The 22,028-nt window shown below is 39.3% G+C and overlaps 1 protein-coding gene across 5 annotated transcripts in view; it reads right to left on the bottom strand.

The window, feature by feature from the left end:
• Window positions 1-9,096: 9,096 nt before the first annotated feature.
• Window positions 9,097-22,028, bottom strand: part of SLAIN2 (SLAIN motif family member 2) — a 37,898-nt gene continuing 24,966 nt past the window's right edge. For 2 of the 5 annotated variants that reach the window (XM_053402013.1, XM_053402016.1), the window contains 3 exons: window positions 17,227-17,304; window positions 13,445-13,760; window positions 9,760-11,054 (listed from right to left, as the gene is read on the bottom strand). In XM_053402013.1, coding sequence (XP_053257988.1) covers window positions 10,988-11,054; window positions 13,445-13,760; window positions 17,227-17,304 — 461 coding nt within the window. In that variant the 3' untranslated portion in view covers window positions 9,760-10,987. Of the gene's footprint in view, window positions 9,660-9,759; window positions 11,055-13,444; window positions 13,761-17,226; window positions 17,305-22,028 lie in introns of those variants that run through there. The other 3 variants (XM_053402015.1, XM_053402017.1, XM_053402014.1) reach the window with 2 other exon arrangements.

The following is a 22,028-nucleotide window of genomic DNA, read 5'->3' as shown; positions in this document are numbered from 1 at the left end:
AGTGTGGTAGCTTGACACTTAGAGCACAATGCTGAATATCCTCTCCTGCCTCCCTTTTTAAGAGCAGAGGAAGGACCCTATTCTCATTCATCACTCGCAGTCCCTAATGTGCCGTTGGCTCGTCATCCATATGCAGCCACTAAGAATGGCTGTCACGTATTTAAGGGTTTCCTGATATATATATATATTTAAATCCTACTATTAATCAGCAAATGAGAACACAGTGACTCAGGAGGACTCAGTGTTCTAAAAACTGTTTGTCATTTCTTCCCATTTACATCCATGGCCACCTGCCCAATACTGTTCTTGGGCACAGGACTTTTGTCAGGCCCACGAAAGGGCAATATATGTCACCTTTTACCTTGTGAAGGGTCCACAATGATAAAGGAAAAGTCATTTCCAAACGAGATGTGGTGTAATGCTCACAGTTATGGAGAGTGGGTAGGACTTGTGTTTAAAAGCAAAAAGGCTGTGTGTCTGAAGAGCACAGAGCCTTTCAGCCATCCATGGATAAGGAATAGTCTTATTACCTGCCCTTCACCAGAAGGTCCCAGCAATGTAAAATACAGGATTAATATATTTTGAAACAAATAACAATGGCAACTAGATTGGGTCTTATATGTGTATGCAGGGGCAAAACTAGGCTTTATTTCACCTGGGTCAAAGACCCATTTTGGCACTCCCTCACGCACATGTGTGTACATACACACAGAGGCTGGGAGCCTCAGTGGCACCCCTCTAGAGGCTCCCCCTGGTGCAAAAAACTTGGCTAGCCCCCCTGCAGCGATGGCACTGCTGTCTGGGTAAGCTGGGAGAAGACCATGCAGAAAATGTGAAGAATATGCTTAATTTATAATATAATCATGGTTCAAGTTATTAGGTATTGTAATGTAACTTGATATTTGCAGAAATATCTGCACTTTAGGATGATATCCTTTCTTTTTGAGAGGGAAATTTTAATATTTATATACACACACATCCCCATGCACACAGTATAATAAATGGCTCAAGGACAAAGCATAATATCCTTTTCCTTAAGATACTACATGTGTGCTAATTCCTTCTAGCCACTGGGCATGAAATATGCTCTGTACATGCTCCAAGTAACTCTTTTTATTACTACCGAGTATGTCCTTGGTGGAAGAAGTCTGGCACTGGAAACAGGCTCTGGAGCTGAGCTTTGATGACTCTTGGCTCAAAGGAAAGCCTTGAGCCAGCAAAGCCACTGATGAATCAGGAGGTCTGAAGGAGAGGCTTATCAAGTCAAGGAAGAGGGGCATGATTTGATGAATAGCGAGGGTGCACAGGATGTAGCACCGAAGAACAGCGCGCAGCGTGTCTTTTTAATTAAGGAGATGTGTTTAGTCCAAAGCACATGTTCCTTGCCCATTGTTGTTTTGCCATCCAAAAGTCCTGTTGAGACTGGGGACATTAAAATGCTAGGAACAAAACGTCAAAAACAGAAAGACTGTAGAGGGACAAGTCATACTGACGCACAGATCAGTATCGGACCACTTTATCAAGGCAAGCTTCTTTGTCCCCAAGTAACCCTTTCTTGGCACTTGCCATTTTTCCTTCCTGTGAATTTTTGCAGAATTCCCCTTGATGGATTCTCACTGCTCAGCCCTCTATTACTTCTCACTTCCTCTCCTGTAAGGTTCAATACAGCCTTCTCTCAACTTGCCAAAGGTCCAGGATATACGTTGGTTCACCTTTAAAATAAACTCGTATTGCTGCTCTCAAAGCATTGCATGCATGATATTACTGGCTGGGCAACATGGAATTTGTGCACAAAGCACTGTTCTAAATGTTAAGGTGATGCTGGCTGCATGGAGCATACTTATAAACATGTGGGCAATCATTAATTTGTGTAGAATATTATTAAATATATATATACACACCCCAATGCAGTTGTAAGAGAAGGAACTAACAGGCACTGCTGCTTTCAAGGGGGCATTTAAGGGACATTTAAATTTAATGCCATTTTAGAGAACAGTCAGTTTCCTGCCTGTTCTAATCTGTCAGGCTACTTTTTACAATTCTGCTGGGAAAAGTAAAACTAGCCTGTGTTTAGTCTGCATGTTCAGGTTAATTACCATCTGTTAAGAACATGCAACAGAGCCCAGTGATAAAAACTGGCAGGTTCTGTTCTCAGAGGTGCATGTTAATAATATTATTAATAAAACCCTAAGAAGACCGTCCTATTTCTTTGCCAAATCCCAAATTTAAAGATGGTATGATTCTTTTAAGCTGATGCCTGGGTGAAAACGTGATTATCACTAACATTGCTGTTAGTCCATGGCAGAACATTCAGCTTCAGGAATCTTGAGACATTTGGCCAAGAGATCATCAGCAGGCTCCTTAGAAGACAATGGGATATGTAAATGGGGTGGTATCCATTCAGTTCACCTAAAAACAACAGCAGTTTAGGTATAACTAATGAGGATGTAAAGATAACGTGGTGCTTTAACAGGTTTCGTAGTGTGTTCCTGCCTCATGTGAGATTAATAATGCACCTCTAGGATGGAAATAATTCTGACACTGCTGTTTAAGTAAAAGTAAGTGGCAAAGTTTAAAACATGGGGAGGGGAGATACAACATGAACACTTGATGCACAAGACAGTGCCCAACATCTGAAAAACTGAAACAAAGAAGTCTCTGTAACTCAACCAGAAATCTAGAGATTACAAAAGGAAAGCAATAGCTCCCTCTGTTGTGTCCTTTCCCAAAGCACACGTACCTAATGGGGAAAGAGACAGAACTAGAGTATACAAGCCAAATATACCATAAAATGAACATCAGAATCTCTGTGTTCATATGTTCAGAATAGAATTATATGGCTGTAGGCCTGGGAGGGACGAGTAATATTTCATCTGAGTTATTTTTAATTGCTTGCTTATTCCTTACTGTAAAGCTTGCATTTGGGGATAAATATTTATTTGCTTCTATATTAAAAATGACTTCAGAGATTAGTTTTTCCAAAGGAAAATAATCTGTACCCAGGAAAATTAGGAGTCAACCATACTAATTGATATATTTATGTTGCAAAAATAATTGCACAGTTCCAACATTACATTCAACTTTTATTCTCCTCTGCAAAGATATCTTCGTGTACAAAAATGTTGTTGTGAAGCAGGGTTCTATACTAATGTCTGTATGAATTAGATTAAAAGCCAGGAGCTAGTGAGGAGCGTGAGATGCTCTTAAACTCTACTGAAACCTGAGTTTGTGAGAGCAGATGTTATATGAGATTTATTTGCAGATAAGGGTGGCTTCTTTCTCCCCCCCCCTAAAAAAAACTCCACTTCTCTAAGGAGGCCTAGGCATTTTGGAGAATAGGTGAAAAATCTGGATTTGACTAGGAGCCAGCAAGCAACCTGTGATACTGCTATATAAAAATAAAAGGTTAGCTCCAGAGAATGCTGTCCCTCACCCCCTTTGAATTTATGAAGACAGCTTGATGACCCTTGTTCTAATTCAAATCTGTGTTAAGAATGAACGGAATGGGAAGTTGTGATCAAAACATTATGGAGCTCTGGAGAAAACCTTTAATCCATCACTGCACTCTTAATTATGATAAAATGTCACTCAGGTGCCATCAAAACCTATAGCCTCATTATTGGCTCAAGATGACACATCGATCCATCTTCTAACAGGAGTCACCATGCCAAATAGTTCTAACAGATTAAAATCCAGGGGTGGGGTGAGGAACCTATGGCCACCCAGATGTTGCTGGAATCTCTCATCAGCTGCTCTAGCAAATGATCAGGGATGAAGGGAGTTGGAATCCAACATCTGGAGGGATGCAGGTTTTCCCACCCCTGGATTATGTCATCAGCTACAATCACTGAGCCTAGTTGGTCTGGGCCACTTAAAGGTAAAGGTAAAGGGACCCCTGACCATTAGGTCCAGTCATGGCCGACTCTGGGGTTGTGGCACTCATCTTGCTTTATTGGCCGAGGGAGCTGGCGTACAGCTGGTCATGTGGCCAGCATGACTAAGCCGCTTCTGGCGAACCACAGCAGCACACGGAAATGCCGTTTACCTTCCTGCTGGAGTGGTACCTATTTATCTACTTGCACTTCGTGCTTTCGAATTGCTAGGTTGGCAGGAGCTGGGACCGAGCAATGGGAGCTCACCCCGTCATGGGTATTCGAACCGCCGACCTTCTGATCGGCAAGTCCTAGGCTCTGTGGTTTAACCCACAGCGCCACCAAACAGAGAAAGTCCCACAAAAGATTTCCCTTTACATTCTTCTGGGTTTCTTGTCTCCTGCACCAGTGTGGCAAAAACATCTCAATACTCTGTGCATGAAGGTAAAACAGTACTGCACACAAAGGACATTCAGATGAGAGATTTCTGCATAAATGCCAAAGGGAAAGGAAGAGCCTGTCCTCCTTTCCACCTAAAAAGGAAAGCCGCCATATGGCCACTGGATTCAATGTACTACCTGACATGTTGACTCAGTGCATCAGTGCATTGTAGACTGCTCCCTCTTGACCTCACTGCTGAGAGCTATGACTAACCTTTCCCATTCCTTTGTTCCTTTAGAAATACAGCACTCTGTCCTTAATTGCTCCTGTCTTTCTAGTAATAAATTATAACAATAGTCTCAAAGGACGTTAGGCTTGCTGGGATGTGTAACAGTGCTGATGTCACTAAGAGCTTTCCAGTGCATTCAGATGCACCGGAATTACTATTAACTCCTTTGGTTCTGCACCAAACTGTTGAACTATTACTACAGAACTGGTTACAATGGCAAAACAAAAAGCTGCATTATATCCCCATGATACAATACTTCTAAAATGTTGTGAATCTTGAAGCATACGGCGCAATATTTCACAGCATGTGCTAAAATCAAAGCCAATTATTGGTCTATATAGCAAGCATACCATCTGCTGTTGTACGCATTTACTTTGTGTTCAGTGAGTCTCACTGCCTGGTAAATATGCATGACATCTTGCCTTAATTGTTCAGCTGCAATTAATATAAGCCCCGAAAAGATATTGTATCAGGGAAAATGTTTAGAAGGGGTCAGAGTTGTCTGCTCAGCAACTCTAGAAATAGGTCACAAGTTGCATGGTTTGAATGTGAACTGACCCATACATCTTTGCTGGGTACAGAAACTACACAACTCCTTTAAAAAAAGACAGATTAATGTGCGAGTGTAATCTCAACCCCCTTCCCCATTCCATTCTTTCATTAACTGTCCAAGGCTACCTTAGTTTCAGGTTTTTATTTTTTTCAAAATCCATGCCACTTGTTTGCATTTCTATGTATCATAGCCAATGTGTCACTGCCAATGGAACACATGGCCACTAATACCGTATTATAGATGCGTAACTTTCTTCCGTGGCGTTTCGATTCACCATTTCTATAGCACTTTAATGCCCCAAAGTGGCCTATGTTCCAGCTTGCTTATCATCCCAACCACCTTTTAAGCAACAGCAAACTGAGGCGCAGTGACACAACTACTTCTAGTGCCTTTACATCTAAGCATCAATTTGAGCTCATATTGCCCAAGCCCTTGAGCTTCTAGACAAACTCTGGGTATGTGTGCAACACTTGTTTTACATTTCTGCTCTCTAGGCCTCTCATTTTATCTAAAGTCAGCCCAAGATGACTTTGGCCAGCTGACGTTCATCGTTTTTCTTATTTTGTTGACTGAAGAACTTGCAAGCATCCCTGGATGCACACAGCTCCACGCAGGCCAGAATTATAAGGTGTCTTCCCCCAATGAAAACAAATGGGATGTTAAGTTCCCTGTTGTCCTGAGCACACTCAGCCCAAGGAGTACAAATGGCTGGTAGTTTTATTCTTTATTGACAAGCATGAGCTTACAGTAGCTCCAAAGGGGCACAGAACACACACATGCTTCTGGTGACTAAATACCAGACAAAACTGCTGAGAAAATAAGATAATGGCATTTTTAGAAGGCAGTATGGTCACTTATTGACCAACATCAGACGAGATTCCCAAGGGATCTGTACTTTGTGAACTGGGAAATACAGCTGTTGTTGGAAACCTTATCTCAGAATTAAAGGCAAGGCTATTATAGAGTGGCTAGGTTTAGCTGCATATACATTTGTGGACAGGTACAGAGGAGGAAAAGGCACTACCGAAGAGATGGCAAAGGGTGGTTAACTTACCCTGGAACTTTTTGTACCTGAAGCACAGCTGTTTCATCTTCTGAAGCAGATAAGGGCTACGAGGCCCCATTTCAGACAATAGCTTACATGGTGCTGTGTAACAGTGGCTGTGAAAGGTTCACATTTTAAAATATTTTAAACAAATCCCTATAACACTTAAAACAGTACCACGTGGTACATTACACATTAGGATTTGACAGAGATGGCTACAATGTTCTTACCTTCACCCCAATAGATTGTGCTATGTATGGAGGGAAGAATTTCGATCTTTTCACCCACTGAAAACAGACAGGTCCACAAAATCATCTTCATACTCGAGACATCTTAATGTTTGGTTAGTTTCTTCACTGGTGAATTATTCCGGACATAGTTCTACAATTCTTTTTTTCTTAAATCCAGTGCTTTACTATTACTTGTCTTGCTGCTACCAATAAAAAGATTAACATTTTTGTATAGTATAGTTTTGTTTGTTAACCAATTTGCTACATTTCACCCACAAGTTATTCCCAAAAAACTTGAATCTTTGGGCAACCCCACCACATATGGTAGTATATTCCCAAAACAGCATGGTTCTTTCTCCAGCACTCAGTGCAGAGTACATTCGTTAAGTCTAATTTGATAAAGGTTATTTTCCCGCTATTAAGATTTTAGCCTGGTTGTGAGGTACAGAAGTCAGATAAAATAGAAACAATTGTTGTCGGCTGAAATTGTTCATTCTCACTGAAGGTTCCTTCTCCTGTAAATGTATTGCTTAATATGAGGCCTACAAAAGGAACACAATATTTATATTCTGGCTGCAAACATACTGTAGGCAGAAAATGTGAATTTTTCATTGTTGCTTCTTCCATCTTCTGAAACTAAGTATTGTGCCGGCAGTGTTACTACTGATTGTACATTTCCCTTCACTCAAGTTTTCCAAATAATGAAGAATCAAAAGGAGTTGCCTTTTCTAAGCAATCCTCTGGGCCAGCTATGTGGAAACACTGAAATGTTTGACTGTTAACAAATCAACTGAATGCTGGTCATTTAACCAGAAATGCCTTTGAGTTCTAATTAATATCGCTTAAAACGCACCATTACAAATATTATCAGCATCTGTTTCAGCTGGACACAATCTCATTTTCACAGATAGTGGCTATTTCACACAGACACTTCTAAGTGACAACATTAACTGATTTAGGAAAAATATTTGAATTGAAACAAGCTCTGTATAGGCAAAGGCAAATGCAGCTGTTTAGGTGAATAAGGGAAGCAGATGTGAATCTGCCTGCTTAATTCTGACGTGCAACCATGTGTGGGCCTTTTTTTCTTTACACAGAAAGGAAGATAAACATCGCCAGTAGATGTCGTTCTAAAGCTATGAGTGTTCTCTTGTTAAAAGAACCATTGCCATGTAGAATTGCTTCTCCTACCCACACACCTATACAGAAACACACACACACACACACATGCATATATGTGTATACATACATATACATACACAAAAGGCAAAGCAGCAACTTTCCCCCCAATTAAATCAGATACAACATATAAAAGTTCTTTGATGTGAATTTGCAATGCTTTTCTTTTATAAAACACAGTTAGGGGAAGACCAAAGTGGCAAGTAGGGAGGGGGAGTTTAACCTACCCATTGGAAATCCCTCCTACAAAGCTATTTGGTCCAACCACCAAAATGAACAAGCACAACCCTGTGTGCCTGTATGTTTTTACTCCTGTTTTGCTGCTTAGCCCTAAATCACAGATGTCCAATAGTAAGTACATCTCTAAAGAATGAAGATGACCAAAGTAATTAAATTAACTTCAACAAAACTTCAAATGCTGAATTGTATATACAGATTTTATTTTATTTTTAAAAAAGAGTCAAAGAATGCTGTGGTAAGAATATTTATATTTTTTCCATTTTTTTTACTTTTTTATTAACACTTACAAAAACATTCAAACACTGAGAAAAAAATTAAATAACTTTGGAAGCAGAATTCCTTTCTTTTCTGCCTACATACATACAACAATTCTGAGCTGTTGGCACTAAAAAATAATCCACATTCATAAAACCCTTACTACTATTATCAAACATAAATTAAGAAAATCATAGGCACTAGTTTATCAAATTCATGTTTCCACACTTCTTCAATATACCCAAACCTCTAAACACATAAAGCCCTAGGATGTCCTGGTAATCAAATAAACTGGTAATGCACACAATTTCCCCTAGTAAACTGGCAGTTTTCTTCTTTCAGGAATTTGTATTTGCTGGATTTTTATTATGATGTAGCAGCAGGATGTTTCCAGAACTTAATACACCTTCAAAATGACTGAACAGCTGAGTTTGATTTTTAAAAAGTGGTTTATAAAATAAGGCGATGCACCTTGGTTAAAAAGGTAACATCTGAATTTCTGAACAACATAAAATAAACATTTTCCTAATAAAAGCACAAATTAGAATTTCCTCACTTCTGAAGATTGCAACATCTACTTCATTAGAGCCAAGTTTGAAAAATGAAGCCCGATAGTTTTACCTAAAATATTTTGGTACCTCGTCTTTTTTTTTTTTTTTTTGCTCAACATCACATGTGTTGGATTAACAGTACAACACTGTTAATCCTGCCTCAGGTTTCCCACAGGTTATTGGCTACTTTGATTTCGGAAGACACACTAGAGCAGTAGATTTCATCCAGGCAGACTTTTATCTGGATGCAAAGATCAGGGGAAGTATTTTTTAATTAAAATGAATTCCACTTCCCAGACTGTGCTTATGATTTGCAGTGCGTATCATTCCACCATATAAAAAAAGTAGCATTGGAAAGAATTGTGGAGAAATCTACTTAGAAGACCTGTTTAAACCAAGAATCGGAAAGAATGCCCAGTCTTTTTGGGTACTTGGACCTGTACATAAACCTTTCTTCCCATAATGTGTCTTTAGAAATCAGCATCCTAAAAATTCCTGCAGTAAGGCAAAATGAAGGGCCTCTTGTTTAACCAATAAAGACTGCCCGCGGATTACGAAACTGCTGGATCAGAGATCTGGTCCTAGTCTGTCTTGTTCACTTATCCAATTCAAGTAAAAGTTGCATGGCTTTTAATCCACTAAGCTAAGAAAACTAAAAATCCGAGGACTGTGAAATTCTAGGATGAATTACCATTTGCTGCAAGATTCAAAACACACATATTATGAGGCAGGCATGAATGAGGTTAAAAGGCAACCTACCACACATTCCAACAGAGCCTGTTGGATTCTTCAGTCATTACATAAAAAGTATCCTGGCTGCCTTGTTTTAACAAGAACTTCATGAGTGCTGCAGACTCACAGCGGATGTCATACTGAGAGACTGCCCCATCCATAGAGACATTTACAACGGACCTGCTCCCAACTTGCTGTTTTCACATCTTCAGTCGTTCAACGCAGCAAAAAACAAAAACATTTTTTTAAAGGTATGTATGTGTGTGAAGGGAGGGAAATAGGGTGTCAATAGCAGAAGGGTTTTGTTTTGTATTTTAACTGAGCAGGGAACCCTGCAAACAAGTAAAAATAGTGATAAGTATTGGTTAGTCTGACAGCCACTAGAGGAACTAAATATCTTGTAAACATATATGGCTGGGTTGTTTTTTTTCGTTTTCGTTTTTTAAACTCTTACCAACAATGTAAAATACAGGTGTAAGGCAAAGTACATAGTTAAAATACTAACATGGGCAATAACTTCGGAAGAAGTATTTACAATTAAACACAAATTAGTTTAGGAAGCTAATAATTTTTTTTCTTTAAAAAAAGATAAAGAAAACTCCCTCATACCATGAAACATTACCCACATGAATATAATCATTTGGTATCAACAGTACAACTCATTTCCTTAGTATCTCTAGGGCATAAGTGCATAGTCATCTTTTCTTTATGTTAACTCTACGCATGTTCAGTTGAGTTCCAGGCTGTAAGCACTGAGGTGTGATTTTAATGGACAATTTCTCCCTTTTCAAGGAAATTTCATCTGAAAAAGGACTTCTCAAAATTGTGTGAGCTGTGTTTTTCAAAATGTCGTTTGCGATAGCAAAGGCCATCTTCCTGAGCCAGGAACTGCGAAGTTTAGAAAGATTGTACAGTTGATACTAAGCCCTTTTGGCAATCCAAATGAAACAACACAAAACCAGTTTGGGTCAAGAAATCAACATAAAAAGATGCAACCTATCCAACCCAGATATATGAGGTCTGCTGCATCTAGACTGCTCAAAAAGATAAAAACAATGACATGGCTTCCCTACCACTCCCAAATGAGACTCCAGATAAAATGGTTCTGCTGTGACTCAGCAATTTCTCCATCCAAATCTTCCACAATTGTTTAAAAGGATTTCACTACCACAGTAGCACTTGGCAAGCCGTTTCCCCCCCTTTGATTAATATGTTAATGTTTACATACTACAGCTCCAGAAAATTATTTTCCTTAAATCAAATCAAGTCACATATGGATGTTTTAGATTTCATTTTTAATTTTATTTTTACGATTTTACATGCTGTTTTTCAGGATAGATGTTTCTTTGGCATTGTGTTAGGTGTTTGCCCAGATGTTGACCACTGTATCCATGAGAGCATTTATAACAATTTTTAGGTAGCAGAGGAGAGAAAGCTCCGGAGGTGAAAAGTGATTCATGTAAAAGTGATTTGAGTGATCACCAAGTATCTGATGTTAATGTCATTAAAGTGCTGTTTTATAATCTCTGCCAGCTTGTGCTAATTAAGGACAGAGGTCTGGGGATTTGCAAACCCCCAAAGTCTTATCTGATCAGTCTGCATATTGATCTGTCATTTAGCCTGGGGAAGGAGTACCTACTGAACAATGTTGCTTTGCACTTCAGTAGCAGCCGTCCTTCCAACTCTCATCTTTCACATTGCTATAGGTTTTGGGAGCTGGCAATGTTCTGAAACACAAAAATACATTCCCACGAAAGTCTTAGACCATAATATACAAGTGCAACTGCTTCTTTAAAATTACAGTTCACTGAAGGTATTAGCACCAACTATTGTTCATTTTAAGAAGTTATCCCCAACTTTTAACAATATACGCTTAGAGTAACTAACAGACAACATTAACATTTTTAGAGTAACTAACAGACAACATTAACATTAACAAACTAGTTTTAGCATTTCAGATACATCTGGCTGGCTGCTATTGGGAACAGATGCTGGACTAGATAAGACCTTAGCCTGATCCAGGAAGGCAATTATCATAAATACTGCCTGATCTTTTTTTCATTTCACTTTGTTCAGGTAGGTCAGGTTTCAGAAAAGACTGCTCCAATTGTTTTCTCTTAAATTTAACCTAGTACCAAAATCAATCCAAACTGACCCGCCCACAAACAGCACATTCTACTGGGGCTTTTGTGCTGTGCAAGCTATCTTGAAATGAACAAGAACTGCATTAAAACACGAGAGTTCCAATGGAGTGGCTTCTGGTGAGCTGTGCCCAGTGAAAATAACAAAGCATAAGCTTGGCTGTACCTCTGTGTTGAAGTTAATTGTGGCAACAGCAACCTCTTTAGCTCAAAAGCCACTTATATTCAACTGAGAGAGAAGAAGTAAATGCTTGGTGTTCATACTGAACTCAGTGAGGGCTAGCAAATGGGAACTGCAATAGCTCTCTGTCTGTGGAATGCTCTCCCTAGGGAAGTTTGCCTGGCGCCTCCATTGATACACCTTAAAGCACCAAGCAAAAACGTTCCTTTTTAACCAGGGCTTTGGTTGACCTGATCAACATCCCATACCCTTTTAAAATGTGGCATTTTGGGGGGAGGTATTAGTGGGTTATTGCTTTTATTTTTATTTTATATACTGTAATCTTTTTATGTGAACCGCCCTGAGACCTCCAGGTATAGGGCGGTATATAAATTCAATTAATAAACAACAACAACAACTATGCGAAACAGAGGGTTTTCTGATCAAAAGCAAAAGGCTTCAATTTGGATCTTCATCCAGCATTTAAATCGGCTGAACTCCCACAGAAAAGGCAGGATTCAGTTTGCAGGTGAATTCAACCCAGTCTTATATCTGGATTTTAGGGCCTTAGCCTTCCTTTATATACCGTATTTTTCGCTCTATTGGATGCACTGGACCATAGGAGGGGGAGAATGGGGGGGATTTTTTTTCTTGTTCTCCCCCTCAAAAAAACCACCTGCATTCAAGGTGCGTTCAAGAGCAGGCCTTGCCGCTGCCCCCCGAGCTTGTGGGGCTGGCGGTGGGGGGAAGTGCTGCTTTCCCCCACCGCCAGCCTCAAAGATCCCTGAAGCCTTTGGAGCGCTTCGGGGACATCCTCTGTAGCCTCCGCAGGGCGGCGGGGTGCCTTCACCCCGCTGCCCTGCGGAGGCTTTGCACAGCCAAGCTGGAACAGCGAGACGGAGGGCTGCGCAGCGCAGCGCCCTGTCTCACTGTTTTGGCTTCGGGGACAGCAGGCTGCTATCCGCAAGCCTTGGGAGCTCGGCGAAAACAGGCTTGCGGAGAGCTGCCCGAAGCCCGGGGTGCTCAATGCAGCGCTCCCCAGGCTTCGGGCTGCAGGCAGGAACTCCTGCCGGGCTCCGCAGGCTTGCGGATTGTGCACCGACCCCCCTCGCTCTCCAGGCTTCAGCGAAAGCCTATATTCGCTCCATAGGACGCACACACTTTCCCCCTTCATTTTTGGAGGGGAAAAAGTGTGTCCCATAGAGCGAAAAATACGGTAATTAAGATGGGTGCACCAGCTGAGCTGCATGCCTTTGTGAAACCACCTGATGTTGCTACAGTGATCCCTTCCTTAGTCATCTCTTACCTTGAGGTAGGGCTGCCTTTGAAAACAGTTTGGAAAGTTCAACAAGTTCAGAAGGCTGCAACTGGGCTTCTTATGGGAGTGAAATCTAATGCTCGTATTCTTCCCCTTTTGTATCACCCATATTGGCTGCCAATTCTCTTAGATTGTGAGTGCAATTCAAAGTGACGGTTTTGACCTTTAAAGCTCTAAATGGCTTGCAACCAGCTTACCTGAAAGATGCCTTTCCCTGGTTTTCCACAGTCCACCCCACTGTAGTCAGCATTCTGTGACCACTGAGAACGTTCATGCTCAATCTTTAGGTCCTGTCCTCCCACCCCCCAATACTCTGCAAATACCTCCATCCTGCGGGTCAGTGGTGCCTTTCTGACTACATAAAAACAGCACTATGAGAACTGGGATTGCTATTAGCGCACAGCACAAATGATACACTATTGGAGTTCGAGACATGCAAGCACTTGTATGGAAGACTGCTTCTGCAGTATGAAACCTTAAAATGAAAGCAAGACTCACCTGCGAACAGGCTGTGCAAGTTTGCTACGAGGCACTGGTATGCCCCCAGCGGAGGGGGCACTAGGTCTTGGCAAACCACTCCTCATCCCTGTTGTCCCTGTGGGTCTTGTAAGCGTAGCACTGTTGATGCTGCTGGCTGGGCTTGGAGAGACTGAATTGGGAGCTGCTAAAGGCCCTGGTGAAGAGCTGCTATGCGAAAGCTGGACAGCTTCTGGAACAGCAGAGCTAGGTCCATGGTTACTAAACGCTTTTACCGGCTGTCTCAGAGCCAGAGGAGATGGTGCTGCTGGGGACCGGAATTTACTGGGAGAAGGAACTGGAAAATCATTAAAAGAAGAATGTCATCTTCAGTGGCGAAGAAACAACAAAAGGCAGCTTAAAAAATAGGCAGAAACTGTTTCAGCACCTGCAATGTACTATAGATTTACACAACACAACACAGAGGTATTGATGTTTTAGACATCTTTTTATAAGGTCAGAGTTTGTGTATAGCCTGCTATACACTCACAATGTTCTACTGAAGGAGACTGACATTTGATGTGTGGCAGTATAAAAATGGACACCTAACATCAGTTATGCTAACAGACAGAGAAGTAGTTTTGTGCCTATTTTGGTCTGACCGTTTTCAACACTTTCTTTGGTGGTAGATATGTGTTATGCATACAGTCATTCTCATTCAAATTATTCATAAGATGATGTAGCAACCTAGCCAAGTTTGTAATGCACCGCAGATTTTTCTTAAAACATGCATTTAGTATGAGAAATGCCCATTACTACTGAATTTGTTCTGTACACTGTGAAAATACATTTATTAGGGAGTATACCATAAACATGAGGCAATGTCTGAGTGTTAAAAGCACCCCAATGGAGAAGGTTTTAATCACAGACAATATAAGATGCTATTCCTTTAAGAAATCTAGGAAGTATAACTATAGTTCACAGACAGTGTGGCTAGACCTTCTGTTTCACAGAGGTGGACTACATGCTGGAATCAATATGATGAAGGCAGGGTTTATAAATAAAAAAACATAATACTACAAACTCACACTAGAAGTTATTGGAATCTAAATTCACATAACCGTGCACATCAGAACCAAGTCTGAATTGCTCTTAAACCTCTGAAAACTCCCATGACCCTCAAATTACACAGGCTACAGCATCTTGAGAAAAGATAAAGGTGTATAGAGAATCCTTATTGGCATGTTTCTGGGGGCACATTCCACAGTGGCATTATGGAACAAGACATGCCAATGATCAGACAATGAACAAACACCCCAGGCAGCAAAACGCCAAAAGCAAGTGAGCTGTTTCAGAAGAGACCAATAACTACAAAAACTCCTAAATAAGAAAAGTAAAAAAGTACAAGAAACCTCAAATGTAATTGCAGGATTTAAAAGGCTTTGAACCTGTAATGAAATAATGGATGGAGTTTCAGTGTGCTACAGAAAAAGGTTTTTGGAACAACTGAACAATGTTTATAACATGAGCTTTATGAATAAAACTGAAGATGAATTTTTTTTGAGATTCTTATAGCCTCACATACCCTTTAAAATAAAACAAAAACTAGATTCCCTGGTCCTTTCTATTCAAATTATAAGTAAGACCATCCAAGCTCACTTTATACAATATTTCAGTTTCCAACACCCCACTCTGCCCACTTACTGCACACAGCTGTGAATTTTGCTGTAACAAAAGGTCCTTTACAAGAGAAAGCATGTGGCTCAAAAAAGAATTTCTTTGTTTGAGCTCCAAACTATGACCAGCTTTATGTAATTATTAATAGACTGCCTAGTTAATTCCATTGCACAGAAGCCTTTTGCTTACAAAACATCTATGAACATCCACGCTTCTAAAGAAACTATCCACACTGATACTTTTCAATATTAATGATCTCAAGGCAAAACTGAATGGTCTCCCGTATATGACATAATAATGGCCCTTCACTTAAGGCAAGCATTGCAAAAATAATAATAATGGAGGAATATGTAGTAACAAACAACAACACGTGTGTTGAGAATAAATACCTTGCGTAATCTTAGCCCTATAGGTATAATCTATCTGTGTCTACCGACCAACCCACCCAGAGTATTGATCAGCAAGCAACATCCTGATATAAGAAGGAAAGGAGAATTATAGCTTCTTGTAAATAACTGCAGTGAAGTATGCCACGCAACCTAAACTTGTCATTTCCTGCTTTAAAAAGGAATTTACAGTATTCTAAAACAAATGCAAGAGATTGTTAGAGGTATTTTATAGGGTCAGAGAAGTAGCATATTGTTGAACTTAGGTGGAAGAAGACATTTAGGTTATCCATCCATTATCCATTCTAAGCAGAAAAAGGACTGGTGTTTCAGGAGTAAGGGCACAGAAAGCCCTAAAGTCCAAAATAAAATTCTGAGACAAAATGTGCTTTGTGAATGATCAAATATTCTGGACTGCTATTGAGTGTATCACAAAATATCAATAAATAATTAGAACAATGCTATGGTCCAAGAACAAAAAGAACTGAGATAATGGGCTTCAAGACCTTGCGTCTAAAGAAATCATTCTTTCAAAAAGCTATTGTAACAAATCACTTAAATTCTGAACTGACTAGCTTTACACTGTACACACAAAAACTTTCTACACACCTAGTCATAGCGACATGAACATGAAGAGGCCTCTCCAAAGATTATCAACTTTTAATAGGGAGCCAGACCAAAATGACATGAATAATAGACATAAGGCAGAATTCTTTGAAAATGCTACATGTGTATTCTGCAAATGCACTGCACTTGGCAAATGTTTCTGCTTCAAAATACTTAGAAAAAATGTTCTTTAAAATATCTCATTTAGCAATGACAAATGCAAGCTATATTTTGAAATTATGTATTATGAACCAAAGTATTAAGCAGATGTTTTAAATGATGTGTGCTGATTTTATACAAAGAATATTGAAGTTAAGGGCAACACAATGGGATAGATAATCTGCCTAAGTCTAAACCAACAGCTCCACCTTCAACCAGGAGCAGTTGTTAATTTCTGAAAAGTATCCAAGTTTTCCAGGCTTGAAGAATTTGGTTCAGCTATCCCAAACAGGCTACAAAGAAGACTGAATAAAAATGACAACTAAGGACCCAATAATTAAAGGTCTATCTGGAGAGTGTTAGGCAACCTTAGAACTGTTCTGAATATGCCTGCTACTTTAAAATAAAGAAGAAGGCAAGTTGAATTAAATAGCTGTTCTCTTTAGAATTTAGCTTAGCACTAACTTTTCTTGAATTGTAAAACCATTAAGAGGTAAGAGTAATCAATGAGTTCTTTAAAATCATACCCAGTCTTTTGAGAACTCCAAGACAATGGGCAGTGCTATTGCCCAAAACAAAGGTATAGGCACCATCTCTAAACCTAGAAAACATGAGTTTGCCCCAACTTAATATAACCTACTCTTATTATTCTAAAGCAGAACATAGGATAGATTCTAACACGACTGATTATTTTATCAGTTAAGGTACTTAAGCAATCCTAAAGCACTGCGGATAATAAGTTTTAAGATCAAAGCTTGCTAAAACTTAGCATTTATTTTCATAAGAAGCATATGAAGGAAGATCACAACAGTCAACAGCTAGCCAATAGTCAATGCTGAAATGTTCTATAAAGGAGCATTTATGCCATTACATTCACCAATAAAAGCACTTGCTGTTAGACTCCAGTTGCATTATTTCAACTGCATAAGTCTAAGCACAAGGGAACAATTTTCTGAATTTAACTGGATTTCATTAAATGGCTGTAAGCTAATTTACCTCCTTTGGTAGCTGGAGTAGGAAGTAGCTGTTTGGTTTTGAAGGCAACACGGGGCATTTTTTTCTGCCTTTGCAGAGCTGTTGAAACAAAGACATGTCATATCTGTCTAAAGAGAGAAGATAATGAATTCAAAGTTCACTTAAGATTTTAGGACCTTATCTACCTAGGAAAAATTAGGAAGCAAAAAAAGCATAACAGTTTTCAAAAGCTGTTACGGCTCCAGTAGTAGTAGTGGTGAAGGAGGAGTGCTTTGCTTTGCTTTACAGAAGTGATGCTCACCACATTAAGAAGGATTGCAAAGGTAAATGTCAGGTGCTTCATGGTACAAAGTGTGTTAAGCGTTTTAGCAGGCAAAGAGTTTCTTGCAGGCCAAAGCCCAAGGAGGCAAAAATAATCCACACGGCCAGAAGTGAAAACAAACCACCAGCCAGACATGCCGCAGCCAAATCAGTGCAAGGTTAAATTCAGAACACAACGGTCACATTTAACTCAACCAAAGACACAAAATTTCAGCTCCAAATAGTCAACTCAGGAACATAGCTTCTTTCTTCTGAAGTTGAAGAAAATGTGTCATAATACGTATGTACATATATATGCATATTTATACACAGGAATTCACACAAGACTGATCGCTTATTGAAGCTAGTATTTCTGCTTCAAAAACTGTAATTCTGACCTATAAAGAAAAGTCAGGAACAAGCTCAAACAACAAAATGTCATCTAAAGCCAGCTGCTGTATCTAAGAGGTCTCTTGTAAGCTAATGCCTGCCATAGATAGAGAGGACCATAGAGGCAAATCAATGCTTGAAAAGCATTCAAGTATGGCTGAGAATTCAACACAATATGGTGGTCCTCTGCAACTGTCATCCTCAGACACAGTTCTAACTTAAGTCAAAATAAATATATATATTTCTGAGTCATATATACATTAAAGAAACTTAAGTGACTTGTAGGAAAGAAACATGGAGCTCAGCCAAGCCTTCCCCATCTTTCTTGTGTGTGAAATATCTCATATCCTATTACCACTTGGCAATTGCTAATCCAGGTTAAAACAAAATGAGATATGCCTGCTTGGATTTTAAGGATCCTGATTAAAGCCAGGTTCTCAGCAGTTTACTAGCACATTGAGTTTTGTTTTAACTCCGCTTGGCAAATAACAAAATTCAGATAGATGAAGACAAACGGGGGGAAATCATGCAAGAATTGAGGCACTGTAGAAGAATTTAGATCCTGTAGCCTTCTCCTTAAACGCAGATCAAGTCAAAAGCAGGCTTCACAAGAACCTGCCCCGCACTTCTCTAGGTTTATGACTATGCTGAGCAACATGGCAATGAGAACTAGAATGAGAATTATCTAGATGAAAGTGTAACTGAGGAAATGGTGTTCTACTACTGCTACATTGAATTGTTAATACACACCAAGAAACACTTATTTATCTTTGGTTCCCCATCTCCCTTCCCTTCAGCAAGGAGAAATGCATTCTTTTTGCTTTGGATAAATGGATGTGCCCACTTTTTCTGACGGTATAAACTTAAGCATGGCTCTTCAGAAGTCAATTCTGTGGGGAGGAATTGAATGTTGCACTGTTGCAAATGTTCCACCAGCGTAAGCATTTCTGCTCCCCCGAAGGAACAATCTCTCCTCTCCCCCCCCCCACTGTTTTCTCCTGAACTCCCCTTACAGAGCCAAGGGAGGTTGTATTTATGATTCCACTATTAAGTCACATATATAAATCTAATAAACAACAATAATGCCATTAAAAAATGTGGCTTACTTAAAAAATACGAATCTTATGGACTGAAAAAACTATTCAAATATAAATATTAGTCCTTAAAATATAGTCCAGCCCACAACCTTCTATAGCAGATAGATAGACATGTAGGATATACTGTTTGCTTTAATGCTGTATAAAAAGCCAAGGGTATGTTACCCAACCAACACTTTCTCTGACAAGTAACATCAAAATACAGTTTCAAATCAAGTATTTACTCATGGCAAGAAATGCCTTGCTAAACAATGCCAGAAAAAGCCCACCTAGTATCTGCCTTCAGTGATGGAGAGAGAAGCATTTAGGAATCTCACAAAAAAAGGTACGGTATGTCTTGGTTTAGGAAGAGACATCTTGTGACCATTCATTCCACAGACTGCATTAATATATGCTTCCTCTGTATATTCTAAACCTACTGGGAATTCAATTGGATGGTCCCAGTTCTAGGGTTTGAGATAGTTTCTCTTTTCACACACATGCTGCACCATACTTGTTCCAGCCCCCAGAGACTGAGTGACCAGTGAGTTTCAAATACTGGTGCACTACCAACTTGTACAGCTATTTTATTTCCAACCCTTTGGGGATTCCTAGCCTTGAATTTGCCACACCTCCTTGAGCTTTCCATTTTAACTTCACAATCTGTTTCCCAGGTAGCTGGAATCAATTCAATGTATATGTCAAGTAATACTTAAAAGCCGCTTTGTGCATGATCAAACACCTGCCACTGTACTGCTAACTAATTCAGTTGTAGAGTTCCACAGAATCTGCTTAAGCGTTTACCATTTGAAATAGCTTGGCGTAATATGCAAAATGTCCAAATAAGTTTGGAACAAGTTAAATACTACTGACCCCAATATAAACATTTTGTTTTACACCGGCAACTTTCCAATCCTTTGGAAAGGAGGGTGATTTTAGTAGCGAGTTGTGCATTGTAATTAATAAATCAGAAATTTAACGTTTTGAGTCTAAGAACTTACAGATGAATGTGACGCTGCTATGGTAGCATTTCTTGTGCATGACTTATGTCTTCAGTAATACATTTGTTGAGAAAGTTGCTCACATTGATTCCACTATATCAGTCAATAGCTAAATTACCACCTTTTTCATTCTACAATTTCAGTTTGGTGGAAGACTGCAAAATTTGCCTTCTGTGCTACTTAATAGTTTAAAACAAGGTTTCAGAATAAACCACACTTAAGAAAATGGAACCATAAGGAGGTTACTAACTTGTACGAGAGCTATAGATTGTTAAGGTGACCATTTTTCATGAGCTAGAACAAGCCTTGAACAGGACGGAAAATGAAGCCAAACAAATCCAAAATTCCAACTTACATTTGCAAAGGTTTGAAATCATTTTCATCAAGACTTCTACAGGTATGTTAATGAAATATACTTATGTTTATACAAGGTTAAACTACACTGATACACTGCCGACATACTTTTCATTACCACCACCCATATGTTAGGTATTGCAGCTTGTGAAAGTATAAATTAGGGAGTGAACTAGAAGCAAGAAAAGGCAGAAATCAAAGCAACCCTCCCAAGTTAATCTCATGCAGTGCAACAACCTGAGGAAAGAGTGAGAAGACCACTGCAAGTGTAGTATTTTGGAAAAATAAGTAAATAAAAACCAGTAAATACAGGAAAACCCCAAAGAGCAGAACCTCCATATGCAAAATTATATATACACAGGGATTTGAACCTGTGTCCCTACAGATGTTGGACTCCAACTCCTATAAATACCAGCCACAAGGTCAACTAACAGGTACCCCATCCCTTATCAACACAAAAACGATAAGTGACATGCTGTTTTTTGAAAAACAACAACAGAGAAGCTCCCATTAACACTTAGAGAAGTTTTCCTTGTGATGAAAATAAAAGTTTTTTGGGGGGATTTTTCATGAGGACTAGGGAGGGTGATTAAGCTCCCTCTCTCTACCAACCATAGGCCAAATACTGACTAGGCCACCTGAGTGGTTGCTAACTGCAGTTAAACAAAGGTACACACAATGTTAAACCATGTATTTGTCTGTAATTTGGCTATAGGCTTCCAAGAAAGCATTTGTTAGTTTTTCAAAAGGGAAGGAGAATGCAAATTTCAGTCCCAAAATAGGAAAGCACTTCCTACATTATTTTTGCACAATAGGAACCAGATTCATATCCTTCCTTACAAACAAGGAAATTATGATCAGGAATTGAAAAATCAGATCTCCATTTATATAGGCACACCTTTCAAGGGAGAGGCTGATTCTTTGGCAACATGGATGTGTAAACACTTACTCCTCAACTTCTATTAATAAAAGAACGTGTTCATACAAGACCTTATTACTCTTTGATCCTATAGTTCTATTACTATACTCAGGTTACTGCATTATGTATAATAATTTACAATTTATCATTTGCAGAAAGGAGTGCCAACTTTGTTCAAAAGGACATTTTCCTCTGGTGAATATTTTTATATTTTCTACATAAAATTATTGTTTCAAAACAATTCAGGAGACAAGCTTATGGCTATGAAAGTGTATGCCTCTGAAAATCTTTATGTATGCAGCTGATCCAAGTAATTCTGTTATGAATACTGAAAAGTGAAAATAACAATATGAAAATGCAACTTCTTTCTTTTAAAATTTATAATCCATCTTTCAGGCTGGCAGGCACTTTCGAGTTCATCTGTTGGAGGTAACAGAAATCCTGACTCTCATTTCATATTCACTTTAACTGCTTGATACTCACTGAAATTTGTACCAAGGCAGAATGGCAAAAGATGTTAGTACTACGGGAATCAAAAGTGTGTAGCTGCAAATTGCAACACAGCTAGGGGCTTTATAATTCCTTGCTTAGGGATGTTATATGATAATGAATGCAAGCTAAATATAAAAAATGCAAGTTACACTTGATTAGCAAATCATAAGAGTTAGAAGGCATCCTGAGGGTCATCTAGTTTTCAACTCCCAGCAATGCAGGAATTCTGAACACAGCCGTCCCTGGGTGGGCTTGAACCACCATTTTTCTGGTTAACAGCCAGACCCACTG

This window comes from Podarcis raffonei, chromosome 9 (assembly GCF_027172205.1).
Source record: "Podarcis raffonei isolate rPodRaf1 chromosome 9, rPodRaf1.pri, whole genome shotgun sequence".
NCBI classification, from domain to species: domain Eukaryota; kingdom Metazoa; phylum Chordata; class Lepidosauria; order Squamata; family Lacertidae; genus Podarcis; species Podarcis raffonei.
This window is presented reverse-complemented; position numbering and strand designations above follow the sequence as displayed.